The 23,217-nt window shown below is 35.4% G+C and overlaps 1 protein-coding gene across 9 annotated transcripts; it reads left to right on the top strand.

Moving 5' to 3' along the window:
- Window positions 1-1,352: 1,352 nt before the first annotated feature.
- Agps (alkyldihydroxyacetonephosphate synthase) lies at window positions 1,353-22,421 on the top strand. 9 transcript variants are annotated; one of them, XM_073989747.1, is made up of 6 exons: window positions 1,353-1,747; window positions 16,315-16,976; window positions 17,224-17,310; window positions 19,403-20,588; window positions 20,662-20,766; window positions 21,551-22,421. In XM_073989747.1, the coding sequence occupies exons 2-6, from the start codon at window positions 16,630-16,632 to the stop codon at window positions 21,992-21,994; spliced, it is 2,169 nt and encodes a 722-aa protein (XP_073845848.1). In that variant the 5' UTR covers window positions 1,353-1,747; window positions 16,315-16,629; the 3' UTR covers window positions 21,995-22,421. The 9 variants fall into 9 exon arrangements, with proteins under 9 accessions (XP_073845848.1, XP_073845850.1, XP_073845851.1 ...); XM_073989749.1 differs by having other exon boundaries at window positions 1,500-1,747; window positions 16,489-16,976; XM_073989750.1 differs by having other exon boundaries at window positions 1,508-1,793; window positions 16,489-16,976.
- The last annotated feature ends 796 nt before the right edge of the window (window positions 22,422-23,217 follow it).

The following is a 23,217-nucleotide window of genomic DNA, read 5'->3' as shown; positions in this document are numbered from 1 at the left end:
TCTATAGATATCGATATCTTGAAATGAAATATCGAAAATATCTAATGTTCGGACTATCGATAGTTTGCCAGCTCTAGCATTAAGTCCTTGATTTCATCCATGGCACAATTATACTATGTTTACATTTACGAAATCCACTCGATTTCATCTGTCAATTCCTTTGTGTATACGTCAAATGAAAACTCATCTGAAATCGATTGGATATCATTTGACGTTTGAGCTATGGAATTGACAGTTTAAATCGAGTGGATTTCGTAAATGTAAACTTAGCATTACCAAGGTAGTGATATCACACCAGCTGATCGAGTATGAAATGTCAAATCACTTTATAATTTTTTTATAAAATTTCCCCAACAACATAAAGAGCATTTTGACATAACATATTTAAAATTATACGATACCACTACCTGGGTAATTGTGCCATGCTTTGATCTAAACTAGGCGTTTACCCAAGACAGTCTGTCTGCAAATACAACTCTGATTTACTAACACATACATACATTTGCCGGCTGTCTCCCAGCTGTCCATCATTTTTTCAAAGACAGCCGGGTTAACAAATTTTTGACATTTTTGTAAAAATAAGTGAGATAATAATTGAAATGTGTTAGAAACAAAAGAACATAAACAAAAACAAAATATGTGAACGGCAAACAAAAAGAAATCGATGACTTTCATTCATAATTTTGCAACTGTTTTTGCAGTTGTCGGGACGCCTACGTCACACAGGCAAGTTTTGGGATTTTGACAATCAATACATGAAGTCAACTGTCCTGTCATGTGTAAACGCAGGGTAAAGTATGTTTAGATTTACGAATTTCACTGGATTTCAAATGTCAATTCCATTGCGTATACGTCAAAAAATTCTCGTCATTAATCCAGTGGATTTCGCAAATCTGAACGTACTGTAAGGAATTACAATTTCCATCCATTTGATTTACTGAATCCAGTATAATTTAAACGGCTCGGCCTTCTTTATTATTGTATTTTTATTATGTCAGAAATGAAGTAGGCAAGCAAGGTAAGCAGGCGAGGCAGCTTATGTACCCAGGCCTTAAGGAAGCTTGATAATCCAATAATTGAAATCAAACATTATCGCAAAAAGCTTTTTATGCAAAAAAAACTTACAAAGTACGATTTCGTCAGGGCGTTAGATTAGAATGTAAATACCTAGGTGTTAATGAGGTTGAACGAATATTCATGACAATTAAAGTGCCACTATTGTTTTATTTGATTTCGCACCAATAGCCAATACATCGTCAATTAAAGCAAATAAAGATTTGCATTTTAAATAAAAGTGTTTTTTACAACAAATAAATAAACAATAAACTGGCTAGCTGGGAATGGATACACGCAGTTTGTGAGGAGGTGGATGTGTAGACCTGCAACGGCAATGCGACTAACATATTTGAAAAATCGTATTACGATATTTTAAATGACAACAATTGAGAAAAACAACAATTGCACATACACGAAGGGTCTGCTGTGTGTTGCAAATAAACAAATAGCCAATCGAACTTCGAACGTTTCGTCTGAAACTTAAAAACAGCTGCAGTTGCAAAATTTGTGTCATCGTGTTAACATTTCGCAAAAACGGTTTATTTTGAAAGTCGGAAAATTGAATATAATTGCATTATTTTTATTTTATATTATTTTAATAATAATAAAAACAAATTAATAAATGAACACGGTGGAAATACTAAAAATAATTAAATAATAAAAATCATTACGAAATGTAAAGAGAACAAAAGTGAGACAAATATTAAAAATTTATTAAAATATCAAAAGTTAATAAAGTGAATTTCTAAGAATTTGTTTTTAGATAATTATTGCAGATATTAACAATAATACCGCAAGTGATATTAGACCGATAGTATTATTACTACCCAGCAACAGTTTGCATCAAAAAATGCAGTTTTATCACTAGTACAAGTGCCGCTGCACTAAGTCACTTTTTTATGAATCCACGCCTTTGTTTTAAGGACTAGCTACATAATCGGCTGGCTCTCTTGCTCCTCATGGTAGAATAAGAAAAGGTAGCAGCAATACACAGCTGACTGAACTGGGTTGTAACGTTAGTGTCAAATTTCATATGACATTTTATACATTTATTTCTACTTCGATGTACATTAGGGACATATATTTTTTGGGAAAAAAATATATCATTCGGAAAAAACCAAAAGATTTCTTCATATCAATGATATGTAACCTCCTCCAAGTTCGAACGATAAGCCGCGCAGTAAATCCCCGCTTGTAGAGGCGATACAACGTTTGTTAATATGTGAGGTATTTTGTTAAAATTAAAAAAAATAAAGCCCTAATAAACATGTGCTTCTTTGATTTCTAAAACAAAACATTGAAACAGCTTCTCCTTTTTCTATGAATTTCCAGCGACCCCAAACTTTTCTGCAAGAATTCTACTTTCTGCGAGAATTTATGCATTTAGTGGAATGATGTGGAAACATAAAAAATGAAAATGTAACGAATTTTCATTCATGTTTTCCAAAATATTCAACCAAATGTGAAAAATTATTAGTTTTTTAAATTCCACTAATTTATAGACATTTCCTTGTTTTGTTTACAAATACAACTGGCAGTAACGTTACAAACAAAAACAAATTCCTTTGTGGTTGTTGTTCGAGTTGTATTTGTTGTAGTATTTACTTTACCTTATATTTGTTCTACCATGCTTGCCCCGCTTCATTTCTGATAAAATAATAAAGAAGGTCGAGTCAATTTCGAACTACCTTGCCCTTTTACCAGAAATTCTTTTCATTCTTTTATCAGAAACGAAGCGGAAAAAGAAAAACTGCCGCTTATGTGCCTAGACCCAAACTCAATCGGCTGGTTGCTTGCTTTCTTCCCTTTGCTATAGTAAAAGAATAATAAAAAAGGGGAAACCTAGTTTGGGCTTTTAGAACCTTTTATCGAGTTAAAGCCAATGTACATCTACATAAAACATTCGCCATTTTTGCTTCATCAAAAAGCACATGTCCAACTCCACTCCACTAAAGCCGAAAACACATCCATCGTTTCAGTAAAGTTGGGCGTCATTTCTGATAAAGGAATAAAAGAGCAAGGGCAACATAGATCGAATTTTTCTTTATTCTTTTATCAGAAATGACGCCCAACTTTACTGAAACATTTGATGTGCTTTAGGCTTAAGAATTTCCGTATAGGGAATTATACCCTGTTTTTATTATAGCTTTTTGACTGGTTAATACTATGTTTACATTTACGAAATCCACTCGATTTCATCTGTCAATTCCTTTGTGTATACGTCAAATGAAAACTCATCTGAAATCTATTGGATTTCATTTGACGTTTGAGCAATGGAATTGACAGTTGAAATCGAGTGGATTTCGTAAATGTAAACATAGTACAACCCTCTTTATGAGGATTTACTTGACATATGTATGCGCAATGGAATTGAAATTTGAAACCCAATGTGTTAATTAAATCCGGTTATATGTAAACCTACTACTACCACAAAAATTTTGTTGGAAATTTTACAATTTCTGAAATGTTTTCCTTACTTTACTTTTTGAACAAAATTAATTGAATGAATGACATCGCTAACCTGAATCTAAATAGGAAATTAATTATGTATTCGAATGCCACGCGACGTTTAAATTACAACTAAATATTGGTGATAACATTAAACTGTTTTTAGCAATTCTCATACAATTACAACAAATGTAATTCGAATTCTACCTCGTAGTACCAAAAAAAAAAAAAATTGCAAAGCTTATAGTACATTTAGATTTACGAAATTCGCTGAATTTTAAATATCAATTCCATAGTCCACACTACAGCAATTTCAGTGAAATAATTTCATGAAATTATGCGTTTTTAGATCGAGTTCCATACTAAAGTAATTTTATGAAATCGCTATCGATCTAAGAACGCCTAATTTCATGAAATTATTTCATTGAAATCACACTAGTGTGGACCGGGACATAGCGTATATGTATGTCAAATAGAATTCACTGGATATATGACAATGATTTATTTGACATTTGAAATCGAGTGGATTTCATAAATTAAACGGACTTTTGGTGGAGGATCAAACCGACGAGCAGACGGGGGACCAGACTGAAGTCTAGTGGAATGAAAAAAAAAAACATTTGTAATTAAATTACTAAAGTAATTATACATTAAATGAAACACACGTGAATCTATTTCTAATAATATGAACGACATACAATGCGTGACGAATTGGCATTTAATTGTTCTTCAATACTTTTCACCCAGCTAAACTTTGGTTTGGTAGGCAACACCAACTGCTAAATGAATGTATAGCGGAAGGCAATTGAATATTTATAAAAATAATCTTATTTAATTCTATTTTCTTTTGTTTCAAATGTTATTCTTGCAATTATATACCTATCGACAATTGTTTTGGAACATAAATAATACCTTTTAAATAATTTATTATGGCACACATTTGTAAATTCCCATATATGCCCTTCCCTCGTTTCAATCTCCCCATCCTTTGCTTTAAAAAATCATGTGTGCCGTTGGTCTCGTTTTCGACTGTAATGACATAGTTTTCAATTGAAAAAAAGGGGAACACTTTGATGACGAGGTTTTAAGGGTAGGTCACGCACTGGTCTATACAGAAAAAGTTACTACCATCCACCCCATTTCATTGTGCTTGGACTTTTTCGTTTTTTCCACTCAACTCAGGGTGTAAACCACCCTCCACGTGAATTGTTTACGTGAGTGTTATTGTATTATTGTTCTTCCAAACAAAATAATTGACATTTTTTTCTGAAATTGGAACAAAACAGTATTTGACACAAATTGTTTAGTTCTCTATGTGGCTAATCTACGCATAAATCTATTAGCTCACATGCCACTATGAAAACAAACCTTAAAACTATTTGCAATGTTTTTTTTCAAACAACAAATAAAGCTGAGTGTTAAATTTACTTAACCCATGAAGATAGTTTGGGGGAATCCAAAGTCTCCTCCAGGCATCTCAAACAAGTGTATTGGGCAAATACGTCATTTGTTTGAAATATAATAAGCCCAATTTACATCTAACAGACTTTAGAAAACATAAGTTGTCAATTCTATAGAATATCCGTCAAAAAAAATACGTAAATATTTGTTTTAAGTGTAAGTCTAAAACGCATTTTACACTTGCACTTAAAACATGTGTTTTGGGAATTTACGTCATTTATTTGACAGATATTCTATAGAATTGACAACTGCAAACATTTCATAAAATTATTTTAGTAAGGAAACTCGATCTTAGTGTGGACCGGGACTAAGGAATTGATAACATAAACGGTGCGTTTTGTTGAAAACATTTGACAGTTGTAATCGAGTGGATTTTGTAAATGTAAACCAAGCATAAGACCATTGCGTATAATCTTGGGTTTACACATGACAGGACAGTTGACTTCATGTATTGATTGTCAAAACCCCAATACTTGCCTGTGTGACGTAGGCCTCCCGACAACTGCAAAAACAGTTGTAAAATTATGAATGAAAATTATCGATTTCTTTTTGTTTTGCGTTCACATATTTTGTTATTGTTCATGTTCTTTTGTTTTCAACACATTTAAATTCGTATCTCACTTATTTTTACAAAAATGTCAAAAACTTGTTATCCCCATTGTCTGTGAAAAAATGATGGACAGACTGCTGGGAGACGAACGACAAATGTATATATGTGTTAGTAAATCAGGGTTGTATTTTTAGACAAATTGGCTTCTGTAAACGTCCAGTTAGTTAAACAAATCTGCATCATAAATCCAGTGGATTTTATTTGTCGTATAGCAATAGAAATCCCCTTGATTTCGTAAGTCCCGGTCCACACTAGCGTGAATTTCATGAAATTAGTTATTCTTAAATCGAATTCCCCACTACAGCAATTTTATGATTTTACTCTACCATGGAGGTCGATCTAGAGACGCATAATTTCATGCAATTTTTTCAATGAAATCACTCGAGTGTGGACAGGGACTAAATGTAAACGTACTATTAGAATATTGGAATTCATTAACGTACTATTATGCTAAGTTTACATTTACGAAATCCACTCGATTTCAACTGTCAATTCCATAGCTCAAACGTCAAATGAAATCTCATCTGGATTTCATTTGAAGTTTAACCAATGGATTTGACAGTTGAAATCAAGTGGATTTCGTAAATGTAAACCAAGCATTAACCCAGATATGCCCAAGTCTTGATAATGATAATTTTTTAGATTTTTTTTGTAAATTTTACTCACAAAAATTAAACTGCTTGTACTGGACCCTTCCGAAATGGTGTCGAGATGCATTTCTAGCTATATCCTTGATGTCAACAATAAAAACGGTACTTTGATAAAGCTGACATTAAAACAAGATTTTTGTGTGTCCTATAAATAGGATATTGGCACCCCGATTCATATTAGCTCAATGATATAGGACCTAAACGGTTTGCACTAGAGCTTTTTGCCGGGTTAACCTTAACCTGTGGTTTCGGGTTTCAAATGTCAATTCCTTTGCGTATACGTCAAATAAATCCTCATTAATGCTAAGTTTACATTTACGAAATCCACTCGATTTCAACTGTCAATTCCTTTGCGTATACGTCAAATGAAAACTCATCTGAAATCAATTGGATTTCATTTGACGTTTGAGCAATGGAATTGACAGTTAAAATCGAGTGGATTTCGTAAATGTAAACTTAGCATAATATAAAAATGGCCTAAGTCCCAATTTACATTAGGCGAGTTTACTTGCGGCAATTGCCAGTTTGTAGGTGAGAGAGGGGGCTGAGGGGCAAAGGGTTACCATATGCCTCACCTCTCTCTCCATCAAACTGACAATTGCCGCAAGTAAACTCGCCTAATGTAAATTGGGAATAACCTTCAAATAGAGCTTTTAAAACTCAAAAATACAGTTTATTATTGTTTTTTTTTTATTTTACCCCTCAATGGGTTAACATATATTTGCCAATTACACATTACAGCATCATGATGATTATCATCATAAAGGGATTTACACATAACGAACGACGACCGACTGACACTTCTTGTTGACATCAACAAATAAGAAAAAATTGCGCTACACACCGGTCTCGTTGTTGTAGTTGTCAACAACAACATTGACACTTTTTAACAGCAGTTTATTTCCGTTTACATTGGCGATTTGTTAGTTTTGTTATTCATGCGCGCGCATAACAAACTTTTTGTTTTGACACATGATGACAATTTTACTCTCAGCTTTGAATAGGGGAATTAAATGGGTATTGCTCCATTTGCATTTGAATGTACGATTTTTATCGAATAGGAAAGGGTGCGAAAAAAATAAATTATGATGATCTCAGGGGGCCTATTCTGTAACTTTTTAACAACTTTACTCATTGTTTATTTTACAACAATTTCATTTGTTTGTTTTGTAGTTTGTTACAAAAACAAAAGAAATTTTAACAACTTTTAAATCGATAAAAGTTACAGAATAGGCACACTGGAAGAAATGGAAAAGGGTTATACTATGTTTACACTTACGAAATCCACTCGATTTCAACTGTCAATTCCATTGCTCAAACGTCAAATGAAATCCAATCGATTTCAGATGAGTTTTCATTTGACGTATGCACAAAGAAATTGACAGATGAAATCGAGTGGATTTCGTAAATGTAAACATAGTATTAATTTCAATCATCTGCATATCTTCTAATTTTTAAGCCGCATTTACATCAGGCTTTAATAAAACGCGTCATTTAAGTTGTCTGTTCCCTTGCATGGTATAGTGTAGACTACCCCTAAGTTGTATTTTAAGTCAAATAGTAACTGAACGCTTCTTCTCGAAAATGAACAAAGCACAGTCTATAAAGTCGGACACATGGGCAGAACTACCAGGTAGTGGTATCACACCAGCTGATCGAATATGAAAAGTCAAATCAATTTCCCCAACAACATAAAGAAAGTTTTGACATAACATATTCAAAATTTTACGATGCCACTACCTGGGTAATTGTGCCATGGTCGGACAATAAGCCCAGCTGATTGTATATATGTGTTAGTAAATCAGGGTTGTATTTTTAGACAAATTGGCTTCTGTAAACGTCCAGTTAGTTAAACAAATCTGCATCATAAATCCAGTGGATTTTATTTGTCGTATAGCAACAGAAATCCACTGGATTTCGTAAATGTAAACGTACTATTAGAATGTTGGAATTCATTAACGTACTATTAACCCAGATATGCCCAAGTCTTGATAATGATAATTTTTTAAATTTTTTTGTATATTTTACTCACAAAAATTAAAACTGTTTGTACTGGAACCTTCCAAAATGGTGTCGAGATGCATTTCTAGCTATATCCTTGATGTCAACAATAAAAACGGTACTTTGATAAAGCTGACATTAAAACATATTAGCTCAAGGTTAAGGTCAACCCGGCAAAAAGCTCTAGTGCAAACGCGGTTTAGGTTGCCGGGTTGACCTTAACCTGTGGTTTCGGGTTTCAAATGTCAATTCCTTTTCGTATACGTCAAATAAATCCTCATTAAGAAGGTTAACTCTGCAAAAGGCTATAATATATAAATGGCTTTTATAGCTTTTATAACTCAAAAATACAGTCTATTATTGTTTTTTATTTAACCCCTCAATGGGTTAACACATATTTGCCAATTACACATTACAGCATCATGATGATGATCATCATAAAGGGATTTACACATAGCGAATGACGACCGACTGACACTTCTTTTTGACATCAACAAATAAGCAAAAATTGCGCTACACACCGGTCTCTCGTTGTTGTAGTTGTCGACAACAACATTGACACTTTTTAACAGCAGTTTATTTCCGCTTACATTGGCGATTTGTTAGTTTTGTTATTCATGCGCGCGCATAACAAACTTTTTGTTTTGACACATGATGACAATTTTACTCTCAGCTTTGAATAGGGGGATTAAATGGGTACTGCTCCATATGCATTTGAATGTGAGATTTTGATCAAAAAAAAAAAAAAAAAAAAAAAAAAATAAATAAATAAATTATGATGATCTTTGGAAGAAATGGAAAGGGTTAATTTAAATCATCTGCATATCATCTACTTTCTTAAGCCGCATTTACATCAGGCTTTAATAAAACGCGTCATTTAAGTTGCTTGTTCCCTTGCATGACGTGTTTTCTAAAAGCACTTTATTTAGGTGCCAGTGTAAAGCCGCTTTTAAATATAAAATGTTTTACATAAAAGCTTTGTTCCTGTGTTTTTAATAGTAAAGCTGAAAACCCATCCAATACTATGTTTACATTTACGAAATCCACTCGATTTCAACTGTCAATTCCATTGCTCAAACCTCAAATGAAATCCAATCGATTTCAGATGAGTTTTCATTTGACGTATACACAAAGGAATTGACAGATGAAATCGAGTGGATTTCGTAAATGTAAACATAGTCCAACGTTTGAGTAAAGTTTTGTGTCATTTCTGGTAGAAGAATAAAAAATAATTAAAACTTGGCAGCACTTTGTCTTTTATTCATCTACCAGAAATGACATAAAACTTTACTCAAACGTTGGATGTGCTTTCAGCTTAAAACTTGTAAAAGAGAGAACTGTAAAATAGTTATTCTTACACAAAAGTTTCTTGGAATAGTTCGGGAAAGGAAAATGGGAAAAACGTAAAAAACTGGAACAAATGTCAAAGTCGGCGTATCAGACGCCGGCAACCATGTTAAGGCCTGGGTACATACGCTGCCTTGCCTGATTGCCTTGCTTTCCTGCTTCATTTCTGACATAATAAAAATAAGGAATGAAGGAGTCCGAGCTAATTTTGAACTGGGTTGCCCTTTTCTTTTTTATTATTTTATCAGAAGTAAGCAATGTAAGCAGGCGAGGCAGCTTATGTACCCAGGCCTATACTACTTTTTAATTGTCAAAAACCTAAAACTTGCCTGTGTGACTAGGCGTCCCGACAACTGCAAAAACAGTTGTATAATTAGGAATAATAATAATCGATTTCGTTTTGTTTTCCGTTTCTAGTTCATTTAGACTACCCATAAATTCTCAACTGGATTTAATAAATCCAGTACAAATCTCATTGCATTTAGATCTACCCATGGTAGGTAGATGTTTCGCTGAATTGTTCCAACAAAAAAACTTCTGCTGTAACACTTTATCTTACCCTGCGTTTACACATGACAGGACAGTTGAGTACATGTATTGATTGTCAAAAACCCAAAACTTGCCTGTGTGACGTAGGCGTCCAGACAACTGCAAAAACGGTTGTAAAATTATCAATGAAAATAGTCGATTTCTTTTTGTTTTCCGTTAATATATTTTGTTTTTGTTTTGTTCCATCCCAGTACTGTTGTCTTTTTTGTTATTTGAAATAGTTTTGTTTTCATTTATTCAAAAATGTCCATGTTTACTGTCTGCGAAAATTACCAGACAGTGCCGAGGCAACTCGCCAAATGTTTGTATGTATTAGTAAATCAGAGTTGTATTTGCAAGACAGTCTGTCTTGTGTAAACGCCAAGTTAAAATTGAAAACAAGGACAATAAATGTGTATTCGCGTGGCAAAATAAAATTGTTAATTTTGTTTTAGCAAAACTTACGAATGAACGATTTATCAAATATTGATATTAATTTAAATTTGTTCCAAAAGTACGGGAATGTAAAAATTAAAATTTTTGTAAAAATTCTCCTGACATTTATCTGCAAATCGGATGCCAGCAATCACGATGACAGATTAGCCAAACTTGTCAATTAGAAAATAAGTGAATGACATTTTTTCACTGTCATAAGTTTGGGAAGAACTTTTGCTATTTTTGGAACACTTTTCCAACAAGAATATTCTGGAGCCTAGCTAAAGAAATGTTTTTACACCATATAAAAAGTGAAGCTCTAAGTTCCATATGTTTTTGTAATACGGGATAGCTATGCAGGTACATCTACCATTATTATTGTACCATGCCATTTGACGTCTTAAGCCATGGCTGAAGGGTGTCATTTTCTCAGTGATTTTCATACCTGGCCTACCTCTACTTTATTGTGACATGGATCTACCTTTGGAGGATTAAAATTGCAGTCAGCTGATTTTTGTTCATAGCACAATTACCAAGGTAGATGCATCAGCTCATTTGATCGAATTTGAAACGTAAAAAGCAGTTGTTGTAAATTGAATTCGTCTCAAAGAACATACGACAAATTACAAATTTATTGTTTAATATTGAAAATGTTAGCACATTATGCTACTAATGCTAACTAATGAGCAAATAATGAATTATTTTATCGTTTAGACATCGTAAATATTAGTCTTGGGTGATTAAAATCAACTTTATATATGAAAGCAAATTTAATTTTTTCGCCTTGTTTACAAATGTTTATATTTTTAATTATTTTTGTTGTTGCAATTCACCGATGTATCACCCAGCAAACCAATCGTGCCGACATCTTAACATTCGTTCCGAAATCGGTACAAAATATGAACTATTTCCGCTCCGAAAAATCGTTTAGAAATCGGAACGAAATCTGAACGACGTTGCTTCCGAAATTGTTCAGAAGTGTCGCACATCCGACATTTGGTTTGCTGGGTTGTTTCTTGTGCCAGCTTGCAAAAAACAGAGTTGTATACGAGGATTTATGCCGGATTTAAAACAAATCCACTCAAGACGCAGATTTATTTTTGTATGGAAAATCTGGTAGATTTTGGCCGGATTTGGCAAATAAAACCTGATAATGCGCTAAATTCGGCTATTGATGACATATTTAAACGGTGAAGCAAACCATTATTTATATGTCATGAATTATCATTAGAATTCAACGTTTAGTATGTAAGCTTGTAAATATTCCATACAACCCTGTTTATCTTTATTATGTTTTAAAACTTTAACGGTTTCTATGCAACCCTGTACATATCTCTATTATCATACTATTCCATTACAACCTTGTATTTGCTACTAAAATACACATCTATGTAAGTCTAGACGACTTTTGCGCTTCTCAAACCGAGTACCTAAATAGAATAAAAAATAATAAAATCACTTTGAGATCAACCTTTGAGAAACCAACTAGTCAACCAGCTTTTAATAAGTTTCGGACATTGCACTAGTTGAGAAACCAAGTGGAAGATACCAACCAAAGTACAAAGTTAAATAAAACATCATTTAAACAGCAATAATCTTCGTTTTAATGGACATTGGGTATAACCTTAGACGAAGAACTGCTTAATTGGCGCACCAACGTGGAGCACAACACCAAAGAACTGCTTCATTGACGCCCAACTCGTGGCCATGTAACACGACCACTCCATACCATAAAATGTAAGCAGCAGCCGAGGACACAACAACAAAATTTATTGCGACGCGTACTTATCTGGTGACTGTCAGTTGGCGCATTTCAAAATCCATCCAGACAACGCGTTACAATGGCAATCCAGGGACGTTTTGTACTAGGCGATCAGAATCCATCGACAATCATACAGATTACGCAGCAATTGGTGGATTGGCGTAAAAAAGAACGTCAACTCCTCACGCACATGTACGAGCAAAAACAGCAAAAACACACAGCCACATTCATCTTTAAGAAAATGAGGGATGAACAACAACAACTACATTGTGGTGATGTATTACAACAATCACACACAAAACATCAACAACACACAACGGTTAACCGACGCACAACAACAGTTTGGAAATCCACAAATCTTGATGCAATTTTCCGCCAGATGACTATTGATTGGACATCCAACAACGCCATCTACACCGTTATTGTTACGTCACTAAAATCTTAGCATATTCAAGAACCCATAATCCAGATGCACTCTGCCATAGTCGATTCAACAACCACAATTTACGATGCAGTTTTACTCCAGGGGGAGGTTTCGAAGGAAGTTTGCTATATTATGTGGACATCCAACAGTACTACTTCGACGCCATCTGCAAACAACAACCCACAATACTGTCGTTACCGTAGATTAAATCAACAGCCCATTATTCCTGATGCATCATCGGGACGATTTCAGCATCAGAGGGGGAGACTGAAGCAAACCATTATTTATATGTCATGAATTATCATTAGAATTCAACGTTTACCCTGCGTTTACAAATGACAGGACAGTTGAGTTCATGTATTGATTGTCAAAATCCCACAACTTGCCTGTGTGACGTAGGCGTCCCGACAACTGCAAAAACAGTTGTAAAATTTTGAATGAAAATCATTGACATCGTTTTGTTTTCCATTCACATATTTTGTTTTTGTTCATGTTCTTTTGTTTTCAACACATTTCAATTATTATCTCACTTATTTTTACAAAAATGCCAACAATTTGTCTTCCTTACTGTCTGTGAAAAAATGATGGACAGCTGGGAGACAAACGACAAATGTATGTATGTGTTAGTAAATCAGAGTTGTATTTGAAGACAAACTGTCAGGTGTAAACGCCTAGTTAGTATGTAAGCTTGTAAATATTCCATACAACCCTGTTTATCTTTATTATGTTTTAAAACTTTAACGGTTTCTATGCAACCCTGTACATATCTCTATTATCATACTATTCCATTACAACCTTGTATTTGCTACTAAAATACACATCTATGTAAGTCTAGACGACTTTGCGCTTCTCAAACCGAGTACCTAAATAGAATAAAAAATAATAAAATCACTTTGAGATCAACCTTTGAGAAACCAACTAGTCAACCAGCTTTTAATAAGTTTCGGACATTGCACTAGTTGAGAAACCAAGTGGAAGATACCAACCAAAGTACAAAGTTAAATAAAACATCATTTAAACAGCAATAATCTTCGTTTTAATGGACATTGGGTATAACCTTAGGCGAAGAACTGCTTCAACGGCCTATTACATATATTTGGCATGTTCCTTTACTTTTGAAAATGGTAAAACCGGCAAAAGTAGAAAAACTTGTAAACTGCTACCATATGAGTTGTAGGGTGTCTGAAGTAAAGGAACGCTTTTCGAGTATAAAGTGGTAAAACTTGAAGATTCTTGCACGTAAAGTAAGAATTAGTAGATTCTTGCTGTTCTGGAACAGACCATTTGTTATTATTCATGTTCTTTTATGTTCAATTTAAATTACCCTCAGAACGACGATAAAATATGTCCCATCTCTAACAAATGAGAGAATTTATCGAAATAAATTAATTATGACAGGAAAAATACAAAATTTAAAAATTTATGAAAAACCCAAACATTTTTAGAAAAACTGCAAAATATGAATAAAAAGTAAACGGTTTAACGACTAGTATACATTCAAATCATAGCAAATTTTGTCTTCTCTTTCATTGCATTTACATTTCTTGTCCATCGTTTCAAATTCGCGTACAAATTTAGAAACAAAAATCAAATGCCTGCCGGAAAGTCTGTATACCAAAAAGTTGTTTTGGCAAGTCTCTCTCTCTCGTTAATTTTTAAAATAAAAAAAATTTAAAATATACTGAAAACACCAAAATTGTGAGGAAAAATAGAAAATATGAATGAAACTAATATAATTTAATATTAAATAGATATCTGAAAGAAGGACAAATATTTTTTCAGTTCATATCTATTAACTTTACTCGTCTTTTGGCTGAAACTTTCTTTAAAATCAGTAAACAAAAACTATGAAAATATGAATCATGTTGCTTTGAATGATGTACCATGTCGTATGAACGGGTTAATTCGTGTACGTAATTATGAGAACGAACGACGTTATTCAAATGCTGGTATGAACATGGCATTATTTTCAATCGCATTTCAATTATTATGCCTGTTCGATAACTTCGCAAGTAAAAAGTATTTGCAAATTCTTGCAACTACTTTCAAGCACTTCTCATTTCTTTTTTACTGAACAAGTTTGTTATCGAACAGCATACAAATTTGCTCGCTCATTTTTAGAAAAAATTACAAAATTTGTTACCCCTACTGTCTGTGAAAAAAAATGATGGGCAGCTGGGAGACAAACGACAAATGTATGTATGTGTTAAGGGCTGTTTACACCATCTATCAATGTCATATGAGCTGTCATTTCTTTCACCCATTCGACATTCTCTATGTTTGTCAAAATTTACGTCATCCATACAACTTTCAATTTGTGCGTTCATACCTACAAGTGTTATTTTCGTATGACATAACCTATAAATATAAAAACAGCTGTTTTTGTCATTGTTTACATTTATTGTTGAGTTGCAAATTTGCGCAAATTTTAATTTTGGTTAAAGGAAAATGAATATCTAGCATGTTTGTTGTGGTAGAATAGGTTTTTGGGGTTATAGAGGCATTTATGTTTTTGCCACAAAGCAATCATTTCCAAGACTGCTTCTTTCGACCAGTCGATCTGAAAATTACATTATAAACACTCTTTGTTTACTTTTCTAAATATTTAAATATACATAACTTTCCATTTTCTTTTTTAAAATATTTTGTTTTTCTTTTTTTTTTTTTGAGAATGCCAGAAAACAGCTGATAAATTTATGTTTACATACAAGAATGCCGTATCAAATAGAGCGCTCCCTAAATGAAAAATTTACATATGAGTTGCCAAATCATTTTGATAGATGAAAATTTTCATAGTGGTCACACTATGTGTACAACATTCGCAGGTAGAAAATTTGACATCTCATTCGACATTGATAGATGGTGTAAACAACCCTTTAGTAAACCATGGTTGTATTTTAAAACAAATTGTCTTGTGTGAATGCCTAGTCACTGAACGTTCTTCTCGAAAACGAACAAAGGATAGACGTTAATCTCATAGCCAATCTGGCGAGAAAATTGCTCTGTTCCACAAGCTGCAAGAAGCTACTAATTTTTACTACGATAACATTTTTTCCTTTATGTTATCGAAAAAAATAGTGAAAATTAGTAGATTCTTGCAGTACTGGAACAGACCAAATATGTCATCAAAATAGGTTTATTTGTTCTTATTTAATATCCCTTTGGAACATTAACGACATGTGCTTCCCGCAAAAGAATGTTTTTTCTATGCTCTCCGTTACTGAGAAGAGAACATTAATTTCCACATTGCCGTTATATTTTTAATTACATCCTTCTATGCCTCTGCTTCCTAAAAAATATAGAGAAACCGCGAAAGTCACATACACATGTCACTCAAAATTTGTATGCCACTCTTTTCTCTCAATGTGCTATGCTCTGCCTCCCCTAATGTTGTCAACCAAATGACACATTTGGTGCAGGCGCATTAAAGAACTTTCTCGGTTGGCAAAGAAGAAAAAAATCCCTTCAAATTTTGATGTCAGGCAGGCAGTTGTAATGGACAATTTGTAAAAGAAAGCTGTGTGTGAGAACATTAAGCAAAAGAAAAACATAAAAATTTATTTACTAAAATTTTTAAAAAACCCTAAAAAAGAATAACTAGGAAAGTAGCCGTTAAACACTCCTCTCTAGAGTAAATTAAAAACTTAGTTAAATTTTAACGCTTTGCAAGTCAGACGTTAGTAAACAAGAATAAAACAAACGCAAACAAAAATCGATAAAAATAATAAAAATTCAACAAATACTAAACTGCTTAACCCCCGCCTAGAAATCCTCCGAAAAAAAGGAACTCGAAAAAAGTAAAATTATTTAAACAATAAACGTAAACAGGAAACGGAAATTGTAGAGTTAAACTATATTTTATAAAGAAAAAAGAAGAAATACATTAAAAAGAAAACCCCCATCTATCATGGCCATGACAAATAAATGCATAAATTATGTTACATCAAACTCCGCATCCTCCGCGGAGAAAAGTTCAAGCAGTGAAAATGTTCCTCAGCTTGCCATATCCAGACCTCCTGCTTCAGTGGTGATGGTGGAGCATACGTATAAATCTGTGGCAAAAGAAACTGAAACGCCAACGACGATGACGACGACAAAGCCAACCGACCCAAAAACAAAAGCAAAGAACACATTAACGTCCGACAATGTGAATTGTGGCGCCCAAACGTCGCCGGCGTCAACGACATCAGCCGACATTGCCATTTTAGATGAGCGCCTGTCTAAGGATGTTGAAAGTGTATTCCCCAAGAAAAGGTATGACATATTTCCCCCCACCATTGTTGTTATCATCGCATTTTTTTAAAGTTGTTGTGGTGGTAAAATCATCCCCCCATTCTACATACATAATACATGCACTGTGTGTATGTCCTTTAAAAAACATAACACACATACATACATATGTAGGCATTTATGTTTATTAAGATGGAGGGTGTTGTTTTTGTATGTCCTGATTTTGTTTTTGAAGATTTTTTGGTTTATGACCTTCTTTATTTTCTTCCAGACAAGATGTCCTCAAATGGTATGGCTGGGGTTATAATGATTCCGAATTCTACGTGGAGAACGACATGATTTGTTTTAGAGGTGAAAAGTGAGTATGAAGTGGATATAACCCCCACCCCCCCAAATTGGAACAGGTTCCGACCGGCTATTCTGGAGATTATGGTGCTGAAAGGCCATAGTCTGGAAGATAATGGAAATGATCGATCATTATCTCGAAAATAATGGACCAGGCTGGCCGTTGTTTTCCAGCTAATGTTCATGACCGGCGATTATCTCGGTCCTGATCGGTCAATATCTTTGAGTTAAGGGTCCGACCGGGCATTATCTTCGAGTTAATGCTTGTGTCATGAATTTATTTCTAAGGTAATGATTTCAACCGTTCATTATGGTCCTGCCCGACCATTATCTGGGAGGTAATGGTCCTGACCGGACATTATCTCGAAGATAATGGTGCTGAAAGGCGATTATCCCGGAGATAAAGGTCCTGGCCGGCCACTATCTCGAAGTTAAAGGTCCTGGCCGACCATAGTGGTCGGAGATAAGGGTCCTGACCGAGATATTGGTTCTGACAGGTCATTATCTCGGAGATGATTGTCCAGACCGGTCCGAACCGACCATTATCTCGGAGATAAAGGTCCTGACCGATCATTATCTCAGATATAAAGATCCTGACCGGCCATTATCTCAGAGATAAAGATCCTGACCGACCATTATCTGGGAGGTAATGGTCCTGACCGGACATAATCTCGAAGATAATGGTGCTGAAAGGCGATTATCGCGGAGATAAAGGCCCTGGCCGGCCACTATCTCGAAGATAAAGGTCCTGGCCGACCATAGTGGTCGGAGATAAGGGTCCTGACCAAGATATTGGTTCTGACACGTCATTATCTCGGAGATGATTGTCCAGACCTGTCCGAACCGACCATCATAAAGGTCCCGACCGATCATTATCTCAGATATAAAAATCCTGACCGGCCATTATCTCAGAGATAAAGATCCTGACCTACCATTATCTGAGAGATAATGGTCCTGACCGACCATTATCTGGGAGATAATGGTCCTGACCGATCATTGTCTGAGATAATGGTCAGACCGATCATTATCTCAGAGATAAAGATCCTGACGGGCCATTATCTCAGAGATAAAGATCCTGACCGACCATTATCTGGGAGATAACGGTCCTGACCGATCATTATCTGGGAGATAATGGTTCTGACCGATCATTATCTGAGATAATGGTCCTAACCGATCATTATCTGATAGATAATGGTCCTGACCGATCATTATCTGGGAAGTAATGGTCTTGACCGGGGATTATATTTGAGATAAAGATCCTGACAGGCAGTTATCTCTGAGATATCTTTGAGGTTATGATCGTGGACGACCATTGTCTCGGAGAGAATGATCCGGACGGGCATTATTTCGAAGATAATGGTCTTGACAGATCATTATCGCGGAGATAATGGTCCTAACCGGCGATTATCTTTGAGATAAAGATCCTGATGGACCATTATCTCTGAGATAATGGTCCTGACCGACGACTATTTCGGAGATAAAGGTCGTGACTGACAATTACCTCGGAGATAAAGGTCCTGATCGACGACTACTTCGAAGATAATGGTCCTAACCGACAATTATCTAGGAGATAATGGTCCTGACAGGCATTTGTCGTTGAGGTAATGATCGTGGCCGACCATTATCTCGAAGAGAATGATCCGAACGGGCCATTATTTCGATGATAATGGTCCTGACCAAACATTATCTCTGAGATAATGGTCCTAACCGACCATTATTTGAGAGACCATTATCTGGCCCTCCATTATCTCTGAGATAATGGTCCTTACCGACAATTATCTGTGAGATAATGGTCCTGACCGACCATTATTTGGGAGATAATGGTCCTGACCGACAATTATCTGGGAGATAATGGTCTTGACTCAATATTATCTGGGAGGTAATGGTCCTGACCCGAGGTTATCTTTGAAATAAAGATCCTGACAGGCATTTATCTCTGAGATAATGGTCCTGACAGTCATTCATCTTTAAGGTAATGATCCTGACCGACCATTGTCTCTGAGATAATGATCTCTGACTGACCAAAATGTTCCAAATAATTCTGCCGTCACCTTGTTCATTATTTAATTTCTCTTTATTAATAATTTCCCCTCTCTCCCATACAGATACCCCCTCGACGGCACAACACTACCCCTATTTACCCGCTGGGTATTGGATCGGTTCCATTGTACACTGTACAATAAATTACCCGTACCCGAGTCGCCCAAAGAGTTTCCGAAGCCCACCGTTAATAATGAATTTCTACAAGAGCTCAAAATGTCGAATATAGCACATAGTTTGGAGGGTATGGATCGGCTGATACGTTGCCATGGTCAGACCCTACATGATATCTATTATTTGTGTAGCAACAAATTCCAACGGATACCTGATATTGTAACGTGGCCCACAAATCATGGGGATGTGGTAAAACTAGTCGAAATGGCAAATCGTCATAATGTTGTTCTGTTACCATATGGAGGTGGTACTTCGGTTTCGGGTGCCTCCACTTGCCCTCAGGATGAGAAGCGGATGATGTGTTGCCTTGATACCTCGCAAATGAACCGCATGATTTGGTTGAATAAGTCCAATATGACGGTGTGCTTTGAAGCTGGCATTGTGGGCCAGGATTTGGAGAGAACATTGCGCAGTGAAGGTCTTACGGTGGGTCATGAACCTGACAGTTATGAATTTTCCACTTTGGGTGGTTGGGTGGCCACCCGAGCCTCGGGGATGAAGAAAAATGTCTATGGCAATATTGAAGATCTGGTGGTGCAGGTGAAAATGGTAACCCCAAATGGTGTATTGGAACGTGAATGTAATGCCCCGCGAGTGTCATGTGGCCCCGATTTCAATCACATAATAATGGGTTCTGAGGGCACACTGGGTGTTATAACTGAAGTGGTGCTGAAAGTGAGACCTTTACCTGCGGTCAGACGTTACAATAGTTTGGTATTTCCTGATTTTGAAAGTGGTGTCCAATTCATGCGCGAAGTGGCCCTGAGGAGATGTCAACCCTCTTCGGTGCGTCTAATGGACAATGAACAATTTGTTATGGGCCAAAGTTTGAAGCCACCAAAAGGCTGGAAGGCCGGCATTGTAGACTATGTGAAAAAATTCTACGTGACCAGTGTTAAGGGTATTGATTTGAATAATATCTGTGCTGCTACACTGCTCTTTGAGGGTGAACTGGAGGATGTCAATCGCCAGGAGGAGTTGGTCATAAGTATAGCCAAGAAATACAAAGGATTTGCGGCGGGCAGTGAGAATGGTGAAAGGGGTTATATTATGACTTTCGTCATTGCATATATGAGGGTGAGTTGGGGAGAGAAAGAGAGAAGATTTGGATGTGTGAGGAGGTTGTGGTAATGTTTTGTTTCTTTTTTAGGATTTGGGCTTGAGGCATGATATCATAGCGGAATCATTTGAAACATCGGTACCTTGGGATCGCTGTGCTAGGCTGTGTTTTAACGTTAAGCAACGTGTCGCATTGGTGAGTTTGGAATTTTTATTGATCCTGAGTGGAGTTTATCTAAGAGGCAATGGACCAGAGTAGAACCAATCTAAGAAATAATGGTCCTTATCTCAAAAGAATTGTCTCGACAGATGCTTAGCTTGGAGAAAATGGTCTCAGAGATTAGAGTCCTGTCTGGAACTTATCTCAGAGATAAGAGTCCTGACTAGACCTTATTTCAGAGATAAGAGTCCGCACTAGACTTTATTTCAGAGATAAGTGTCCTGACTAGGCCTTATTTCAGACATAAGTGTCCTGTCTAGGCCTTATCTCAGAAATAAGAGTCCTGACTAGGTCCAAAGTCCAGAATATACCATATCTAATTATGGTCCTAACCAGGGATAATCTCGAATATAATGGTCCTGATCTGCGATTATCTCTAAGATAATGGTCCTGACGGGTGATCAACGGCCATTATCTCTGAGATAATGGTCCTGACTGAACATTATCTTCGAGTTTATGACACTGACAGGCATTTATTTCTGAGATAATGATCCTTACTGGCTGTTATGTCGGAAATAATGATTCTGACCAGCATTTATCTCCGACATAATGGTCCCAACTGGCCATTATTTCTCAGATAAAAGTCCTAACTAGACCTTGTTTCAGAGATAAGAGTCCTGACTAGGCATTATCTCATAGATAATAGTCCTCACTAGACCTCATTTCAGATATAATGATTCTGACTCGAAATTATGAGATAATTTTGTACTGTCATTTGGAAAAAAATCGACTAATGTTAACTCTCTCCCACTTTTAACAGGAATGCCACGCCCGCAGTGTCCATCACTATAGTATATCGTGTCGTGTCACGCAAACCTATGATGCTGGTGCTTGTGTCTATTTCTATTTCGCTTTCAATATGAAAGGTTTTGAAAATCCTGTAGAACTTTTCGAATACATAGAGTCGGCGGCACGTGATGAAATACTCAAATGTGGTGGTTCCATATCACATCATCATGGTGTAGGTAAAATTCGATCACGATGGTATCAGCATACGGTAACGAAAACAGGTACAGAAGTTTATCGCGCAACTAAAGAACGTTTGGATCCTAAAAATATTTTTGCAACGGGTAATTTATTGCCACAGCGAGCAGAAGAAGAAGAAGAGGAACAGTCGAAGGAATTGACAAAAACAACTAACACAAGAAGTTCAACACCAACGTCGACGAACCAGACAAATATTAAAATTAAGTCAAAACTATAATTTTGGGATTTACTGTTTTTGGTTTTTATTTTCCAAATTTTATTTTGATAAAAATATTCGCGTATGTCAAAATTGCATAGCCTAATTATTTCTACAGTATAAAAATATTATTATTAAAATTGAATTATTTGTTTTATTTAAAATATATGTATGTATGTATGTACGCGTAATCGATGACAGAGATTGAGATTCTCTCTTAAGATTATATTTTATATCTGTCTTCAGACTTAATGTCGATTATACGTATTTCTTACTTTGTTAAATTTGTTGGTTATCTTGTTTTTGTATTTTGTTGGGGGTCATGTTTTTGTCTTATTTTTTCTGTTTTTCAGGTTATTTTTAGGTTATAAAATATGTAATTGTTTTGTTATATTTTTTGTAATTTTTTATAATAAGTCTTAGTGAAAAAAATTATATATTTAATTAATCAACACATTTTTTTAATCAATGAGAAAGAAAAATCTGTGGTAAGTTATAATATTGAAATGGCGCCCAACGTTGATACCACCGAAATAAGGCAAACGATCCATTAAAACTCTAGATTCCATGAATGACGTATTCTGTTTTTATAAGCTTATACTTACAAGCTTACTTACAAGACAAGAGAAAGCAACTTGAGGTCTTCTCTAGACATCAGAAGGCCTCTTGCGGTTCTCTGTAGACAAAAGAAGACTTCTTGAGGTATTTTATAGACAAAAGAATATCTCGTGAGGTATTCTATAGACAAAAGAGGTCCTCTTATGGAATTCTCTAGGCATCAAAATACCTCTTGAGGTCTTGTATGTACAAAAGAAAACTTCTTGAGGCCATCTCAAGACATCTGAAGAACCCTTGATGTATTTTAGGGAGACAAGAATAGCACATGGTGTCTTTCTAGAGATATATGGGCAAAAGTAGACCTTTTAGGTCTTCTCTAGACATTAAAATAAATCTTGAGTCATTTTGAGTTATTCTCTAGACTTTGAAAGATCCCTTGAGGTCTTCTCAAGACATCTGAAGACACCTTGAAGTCATCTAGGGACAAAAGACGACTTTTGAGGTCTTCTTAAGTCTTTTGATGACCCCTTGAGGTCTTCTTTAGACATTAAAAGAAATCTTGAGTTTTTCTCTAGACATAATACGACCTTTTGATGTTTTCCTGGACAACAGTAGACCTCCCTAGGTCTCCTCTAGACAACAGAAGACGTTTTGAGGCATTCTATGCTCAATAGAAAACCTTTTAA

This window comes from Musca autumnalis, unplaced genomic scaffold (assembly GCF_047663935.1).
Source record: "Musca autumnalis isolate F117 unplaced genomic scaffold, ASM4766393v1 scaffold_5, whole genome shotgun sequence".
Taxonomy (NCBI): Eukaryota; Metazoa; Arthropoda; class Insecta; order Diptera; family Muscidae; genus Musca; species Musca autumnalis.
The sequence above is the reverse complement of the archived record's forward strand: the minus strand, read 5'-3'. Positions and strand labels throughout refer to the sequence as shown.

Bases quoted from the DNA above. Each gene is read 5' to 3' on its own strand.
- Agps (XM_073989747.1), top strand. From the start codon at position 16,630: ATGGCCATGACAAATAAATGCATAAATTATGTTACATCAAACTCCGCA. The intron at 16,977-17,223 runs GTATGACATATT...ATTTTCTTCCAG, and splicing joins AGTGTATTCCCCAAGAAAAG to ACAAGATGTCCTCAAATGGT. The intron at 17,311-19,402 runs GTGAGTATGAAG...TCTCCCATACAG, and splicing joins ATTTGTTTTAGAGGTGAAAA to ATACCCCCTCGACGGCACAA.